The 8,065-nt window shown below is 32.7% G+C and overlaps 1 protein-coding gene across 1 annotated transcript; it reads left to right on the forward strand.

The window, feature by feature from the left end:
• Positions 1-4,019: 4,019 nt before the first annotated feature.
• LOC107600622 (inositol oxygenase-like) lies at positions 4,020-7,459 on the forward strand. Its single transcript, XM_016292563.1, is given in 11 exon segments — positions 4,020-4,128; positions 4,338-4,409; positions 4,515-4,609; positions 4,940-4,980; positions 5,061-5,128; positions 5,222-5,271; positions 5,273-5,329; positions 5,719-5,786; positions 6,804-6,853; positions 6,947-7,056; positions 7,184-7,459. Coding segments are annotated over 11 exon segments (738 nt in total). The 5' UTR covers positions 4,020-4,110; the 3' UTR covers positions 7,293-7,459.
• The last annotated feature ends 606 nt before the right edge of the window (positions 7,460-8,065 follow it).

The raw sequence follows: 8,065 nt of genomic DNA on the forward strand, positions 1-8,065 counted from the left end.
TGAAAAAATCTTAAGAGTAAACATCCTGTAAGCTGCACTTATTTTTGAATCTAACTGCATTAGATAAAATATCAAACTTGAAACTGAAAGTGTTTTTTCCCACTACAGTTGAACCTGGTATGCTTAAAGAAAGATGGATAAAAAACTACTGTTTAAATTGAAGACAAAATGTATTTGGATTCTTTCTAATTCAATGATTATTGCTCATGTCACAATTATTTTAATCCTGACACGTTGCAACTAAAGGCCCCATATTTGAACAGATGTATACAGAAAAGAGCAATTTTTTTCAGTGAAAAATTGAAGTTGTTTAAATTGAATTCAGATTAAATGAAATGAGCTACACAAGTTGATTCAAATTGTAAAAATGCCACAGAAAGTGCAGTTAGCTCTGAGAAAAGCTCAGTATTTTCTTGCAAATACCATTCACTTGAATATTTTGTCATCTTAAAGGGTTAGTTCACCCCAAAATGAAAATTCTGTCATTAATTACTCACCCTCATGTCGTTCCAAACTTGTAAGACCTCCGTTCATCTTCGGAACACAAATTGAGATATTTTTGATGCTTTTTATTTTTGATTATTATTTTACCGATCTCCTTGCAACGTTTCTTGACGTTGATCGTGTAAGGACCTTGCTGTCTATGGGAGGGACAGAGAGCTGTCAGAATGCATCAAAAATATCTTAATTTGTGTTCCGAACGGGTCTTACGGGTTTGGAATGACATGAGGGTGAGTAATTAATGACAGAATTTAAATTTCTGGGTGAACTATCCCTTTAATGGTAACTGTTTTTAAACAGGTTTCCGGAACTATCGTCCCATCAGCCATTGGCTGGAAAAACAGATAGTCCCTCCTCAAACTCACTCCATTGGCTGAGCCGATGTCAACTTGTTAGGCTGCTCAAACCAACAGCGTAATGTTACAAGCATCACAGACCCACACTGTTTACACTCTTCAGGGAAATTAAAGTCTTACTTACAGCTGTCTCTGCACTTTACACTAGGATTGGAGAGTATTTTCACTTTGAAAAATTACACACAGCCACTTTATGTGTCCACATAACTTTTGGGACCACTGTATATTCCCATTTAAACTTTTAAAATGTCAAATCTTTATCCATAAAGCTCTCAAACTTTCAACACTGTCTGATCGTGTACGTTGCACATGCCAGTCTCAGAACATAAAAATCATAAATAAAACATAGGCAACAAATTTAAACACAACCCTCTGGCCAAACAAACACACACACACACACACACCTTCAGTTTGTCATAGTGTGTCAGTGGTGGAGTGTCTGCTATCCTCATGTTCACATATAGGTCAAATGTTTTCTATTAAGCACTTTAAAGGTGATTTCCTTCTTTAATGTCATTGACTTGAATGGAAGAGATGTTATTTAATTCTAAGTTAACAAAAGCTTGTGTAAATATTTTGCAAGTGTATAATGACTGTTTGTAGTTATGTGTCAGCGCTGTGTATTTTAATATGATTTAGCTGATTCAATAAACAAAACAAATGCAAATGGTTATTGTGTGACATGAGTGATATTATCAATAACCACCACGACAATCTAAATAAAACATAGGCAACAAATTTAAACACAACCCTCTGGCCAAACAAACACACACACACACACCTTCAGTTTGTCATAGTGTGTCAGTGGTGGAGTGTCTGCTATCCTCATGTTCACATATAGGTCAAATGTTTTCTATTAAGCACTTTAAAGGTGATTTCCTTCTTTAATGTCATTGACTTGAATGGAAGAGATGTTATTTAATTCTAAGTTAACAAAAGCTTGTGTAAATATTTTGCAAGTGTATAATGACTGTTTGTAGTTATGTGTCAGCGCTGTGTATTTTAATATGATTTAGCTGATTCAATAAACAAAACAAATGCAAATGGTTATTGTGTGACATGAGTGATATTATCAATAACCACCACGACAATGACAACCATCACAAAATAATGACACTGATACTGGAGTACTCAGACACTGGAGTAAAAAAAAAAAAACTTAATTGTGGAGAAAAACTAACAAACAACTATGTAACATATGGGCTTTAGGGCTTACTGCTTTTATGGAAACAGCAGCAATAAGAATAAGATAAAATACACCAATTTTTAATAAACAGTTACACTACTGTTCGAATGGTTGGTGTCGGTAAGATTTTATAATGTCTGTAAAGGAAGTCTCTTTTGCTCACCAAGGCGGCATTTATTTGTTCAAAAATACAGTAAAAACAGATATATTATTACCGTTTAAAATTATTGTTTTCTATTGTAATATATATTTTAAAAAGTAATTTATTCCTATGATGCAAAGTCTTCAGTGTCACATGATCCTTTGCAAATCATTCTAATATGCTGATTTGCTGATTAAGAAATATGATCATCAATGTTGAAAACAGTTGTGCTGCTTAATATTTTTGGGGAAACCATAATACTTTTCCCAGGAATTTTTGATGAATATAAAGTAACAAAAAAAGCTTTTATTTGAGCTAGAAACCTTTTTCTAGCATTTTTGATCAAATTAATATGTCCTTGCTGAATAAAAGTATTGATTGGTAAGTAATGGTTATTTTTGCCTATTGGTACTGTACTAATAATGAGTTTTCAAACATAGCCTACTATTAATTTGACATACAGTGCTTTTTACTTACTGGACGTAGGGAAAGACATTATTTAGTCAGATGTCTCTCTTACCTAAATAGAGACCCTTTCTTACAACATTAAGAAATAAATACTTCCAGGTCATACATAAATTATATATCTGTGTCATCTTCATTTCTCCCTCTTTCACCCCCGATCAAGATCTGTTCAAAATCACGACATTTAAAAAACAAACAAACTGCTGGCTCTCAGGTCTTTGCCACTGTTTGAGTGTTGTATGGAGAAAGACCGTGTGTGTGTGTAACACACTCTCGCTTTCTCTTTCCTTATGTGTATGTGCACACATCCTCGTACCTCAACGCTCCAAACTTAATCCAGGAAAGGTGAACATTCCTGCATCATAACTTGGACTGAAAGAGGAATGTGTAGAAAGTGAGCATGTCTCCAAAAACCTTGTTGAGCTGCAGGACTACATTTTTTATTGATTGATTTATTTTGTATTTTTTTTTACAGAAATTATGTTTTGATTTATGTTTTTGATTATTGAGCTGCAGGTTTAGGTTCACTTAAGTGACTGCATTTTTTTTTCATTCAGAAGTTGTTTATTTTTTTTTACAGAAAATAATTTATTTATGTTCTGATTATTGTTGAGCTGCAGGTTTAGGCTCACTTAAGTGACTGCACTTAATTTAATTAAGAAGTATTCAATTATTTATTTTAATTATTTAGCCTGACATGTTTACTGTTCCAAAATATGTTTCTTAAAAATAAAATGTATTGTGTTCAGTGGCATTTTTTATTGATTGATTTATTTTGTATTTTTTTTTACAGAAATTATGTTTTGATTTATGTTTTTGATTATTGAGCTGCAGGTTTAGGTTCACTTAAGTGACTGCATTTTTTTTTCATTCAGAAGTTGTTTATTTTTTTTTACAGAAAATAATTTATTTATGTTCTGATTATTGTTGAGCTGCAGGTTTAGGCTCACTTAAGTGACTGCACTTAATTTAATTAAGAAGTATTCAATTATTTATTTTAATTATTTAGCCTGACATGTTTACTGTTCCAAAATATGTTTCTTAAAAATAAAATGTATTGTGTTCAGTGGAAAAAAAGTAGTTTTTTACCCAGACATTTAAAAATAACATATTTTAGAGCTGTAATCGCAATACCGTGATATTTCTTTTATCTAAGGTTATCATACCGTCAGAATCTCATACCGGCCCATGCCTACATACAATGTGTCCTTTCTGAAACAGACTGTATTTGGGCCAAGATATCCCAGTATTGAGCACTCAAACACACACATTTACGCACACTGTCAGACCCCTGGAAGCTTCAGATAGAATGAAGTGGAGATAGTTAAAGTGAAAGTGAAAGTGTTTTTCCCACTACAGTTCAGAGACCCCATATGTGCAGCATTGATAAATAGAGCAGTCAGAGACACCACACACACAACATCCTCCTTCATCCTGAACAACACGATCTCAGCTCAACCATGAGTGTGGTGAACCTGGTATGTACCTGACATTCAGACAATTATTCATATACATGCATCATAATTTCCTCAATGGTGTGTAAAGCAGAATTGTAGGCATTACACATGAATAATCATTTTTGATCATTTTGCAATGCTGAAAACTGTCAATCAGACTGTGTCACTGTTTGAGTTGGTAGACTAAGTCTTAATAGTTGTATCTCTTACACACAAACTTTAACTAATAGGGTCCAGATCCCTCTCTGGCATATCGCACCGAATGTCACGAGAAAGACGAATCAGAATTCAGGAACTTTGAGGTAAAACTTGGAATTATGCATATTCTTAATTCATATATTCTTGTATCATTCCTTTTGATATGACCCTCTTATTTCCATTTTGATGTGTGAACATGTCTAACACAGAGTGGAGCTCTCTTTGACCGTGTGTTTAATACATACAAGCTGATGCACACATACCAAACACTGGACTTTGTCAAACAGAAGGTTGGTCTATCAATGCCATAAATCAAACTGTACATACATTTTTTTTTAAATAACATTATATAAAATATTTACAATATACAGATGTAGATTTTTATTTTTTTCTGGTGTTTATATTATATATATATATATATACATATAGAGATTATATTATATATAATTTAATTTATATATGTAATTTGTACATCATGTAATTTTTTAAGTTATATTCTGTATCAAAACCAGACAAAAAAAAAGATGTATATAATTAAAAAAAATATATATAATAATAATAATTTTATAAGATAAGACTTTGTGTTACAATAAGCTAAAGTTGTTTTTGTGAAGTTTCTGATCAATATGTCCAGACCTGCAGGGCTTCTTTCAGGACTAAAATCCATTTCCAAATGTGAAAGCTCATTGTGCATATTTACATATGGTCAAATGTTAAAATCCAACTGAATTTTCTCTCATTTTTCCCATCTCCAGATTGGTTCCAGCTAGTCGGTCTGATCCATGACATTGGAAAAATCATGGCCCTGCATGGGGAGTCACAGGTGAGAGACAAATGCATCCAATCAGTCTTAAAAACCTAAGACAACTGTCACTTGGGATAAATAATATACAGAATGCCACTGTGTGTGTTTAAGTGGGCTGTAGATGGAGATACATTCCCAGTGGGATGCAAGTTTTAGAATTCAAGTGTTCAGAGACTCAACATTTGAAGACAATCCGGATGGGAAGAACCCTACACTCAAGTACAGCACCACACCTTTCTATCTTCTAAATATCGAAAAATGTGTTATTTTAGTATTATTTAAATGCTGTTACAGTGAGTGCATATTATTAGTTAATATTTTGATAGTTTTAATTTAACTTTTAGCCATCTTTATATTAAATGTATTTTATTCTATTTTTAGTTTTGGTATTTTGAAAAAATATTTAGCTTTATGTTCATGTCAGTTTGTTTTGGTAATTTTAATACTCCAGTTTAAACGTTTTATTTCAGTTAGTTGCAAAGGCAACATTTTATTTTACATTTAAGATTTACATTTTATTTTAGCTTTATTTCAATTATCAAAAGCAAAAATACATTGTATAGCATTCTACCTGATGTGGTGGTGTTGGCATGTTTCTCTCGTTGCAGCACAGAGTTTGGGATCTATGAACCACAATGTGGGCTTGATAATGTCCTGATGTCTTGGGGACATGATGGTGAGTGATTGCACTCAAGTACAGCACCACACCTTTCTATCTTCTAAATATCGAAAAATGTGTTATTTTAGTATTATTTAAATGCTGTTACAGTGAGTGCATATTATTAGTTAATATTTTGATAGTTTTAATTTAACTTTTAGCCATCTTTATATTAAATGTATTTTATTCCTTTTTTAGTTTTGGTATTTTTAAAAAATATTTAGCTTTATGTTCATGTCAGTTTGTTTTGGTAATTTTAATACTCCAGTTTAAACGTTTTATTTCAGTTAGTTGCAAAGGCAACATTTTATTTTACATTTAAGATTTATATTTTATTTTAGCTTTATTTCAATTATCAAAAGTAAAAATACATTGTATAGCATTCTACCTGATGTGGTGGTGTTGGCATGTTTCTCTCGTTGCAGCACAGTTTGGGATCTATGAACCACAATGTGGGCTTGATAATGTCCTGATGTCTTGGGGACATGATGGTGAGTGATTTGAGGGATCTTAGCACACAAGACAATCATGATGTTGCATCATGAACATACTACCGTTCAAAAGTTTGAGGTCAGTTGAAAGTATTAATAGCTTTATTTAATTTTAAATAAAGGCTGTTATTTTGAGCTTTCTATCCTGATTTATATATATATATATATATATATATATATATATATATATATATATATGACCATTTCCACAAAAATATAAAGCAGCACAACTTTTTTTCTTGAGCAGCAAATCAGCATATTAGAATGATTTCTGAAGGATCATGTGACACTGAAGACTGGAGGAATGATGCTGAAAATTCAGCTATGCATCACAGGAATAAATTACATTTTAAAATATATTACAATAGAAAACAGTTATTTTCATTTGTAATAACATTTCACAATAATACTATCCTTACTGTAATTTTGTTCAAATAAATGCAGCCTTGGTAAAAAATAAGAGACTTCTTTTCAAAACATTTCTTACTGACTTTTCAGCGGTAGTGAATTTGCTACAGTGAACATTCTTCTTGCTCCATTCTAGAGTATCTATACCGGGTGATGAAGTTCAACAAATGCACCATCCCTGAGGAGGTAATGTCACAGAGCTCACCTGAAAAGCAAGCAATTAAAACACACAAAAACAATGTGATTTCATTTATGCTTAACACTCCCAAATTCCAACAGGGTCTTTACATGATCCGCTTCCACTCCTACCCATGGCATTCAAAAGGAGACTACATGCACTTATGCAGCGAGAAAGACCTGCAGATGCTGCCCTGGGTCAGAGAGTTTAAGTATGTCACGAGTTTCTCAATGAGATCTGGTTTGTGTGTATGACCCACATATTGAAGGTCTGACCTCTCACTGAGAGTTTCTGCAGGCTGATCAATAACGTACGTCTGTTTGTCTTTCCTCTGACAGCAAGTTTGACTTGTACACCAAGAGCACTGAACTACCGGACGTGGAGCGTCTGAGGCCGTATTATCAGTCTCTCATTGATAAGTACTGCCCCGTGATACTACACTGGTGAACGTGTTCTAGAATTCTACGAATACGTCCTATTTCAGTGAGACACTCAATGAATGACACTTTAAATAATGTATAGCTTTTGCTCTGTGGTCAATAAAAATGGGTGAAATAACTACAGCCAATTAGAAACCACCCATGAAACTTTGGCACTTTGGAATTTTCTTCAGATAAAACTAACGCCCCGTGATACTGCACTGATGAACATGTTCTAGAATTCTACGAATACGTCCTATTTCAGTGAGACACTCAATGAATGACACTTTAAATAATGTATAGCTTTTGCTCTGTGGTCAATAAAAATGGGTGAAATAACTACAGCCAATTAGAAACCACCCATGAAACTTTGGCACTTTGGAATTTTCTTCAGATAAAACTAAATAAAATAAACAATAAATTAAATTAAAATAAAATAAAATAAAATGATGAACAAGGTGTCAATAAAACTAGTTTAATTTAAACTGTGGGAATCTTTCCTACAATGTAAAATAAAAAGAAATATTAATTATGACTATCCAAGACTTTATCTTATATAGTCACATTTTCGATATACATGTTGCCACTTGGTAATATTATTAGGAAATACGGGATTAGTTTCCACTGTTATGCCGATGATACTCAACTATATATCTCAACAAGACCAGATGAAACTTCTAAATTATCTAAGCTAACGGAGTGTGTTAAAAATGTAAAAGAATGGATGACCAATAATTTTCTCCTATTAAATTCGGATAAGACAAAGATATTACTTATTGGACCAAAAGACAGCACGCCGAA

The sequence above is a fragment of the Sinocyclocheilus grahami genome, unplaced genomic scaffold (assembly GCF_001515645.1).
Source record: "Sinocyclocheilus grahami isolate Dianchi unplaced genomic scaffold, SAMN03320097.WGS_v1.1 scaffold14.1, whole genome shotgun sequence".
Lineage (NCBI taxonomy): Eukaryota > Metazoa > Chordata > Actinopteri > Cypriniformes > Cyprinidae > Sinocyclocheilus > Sinocyclocheilus grahami.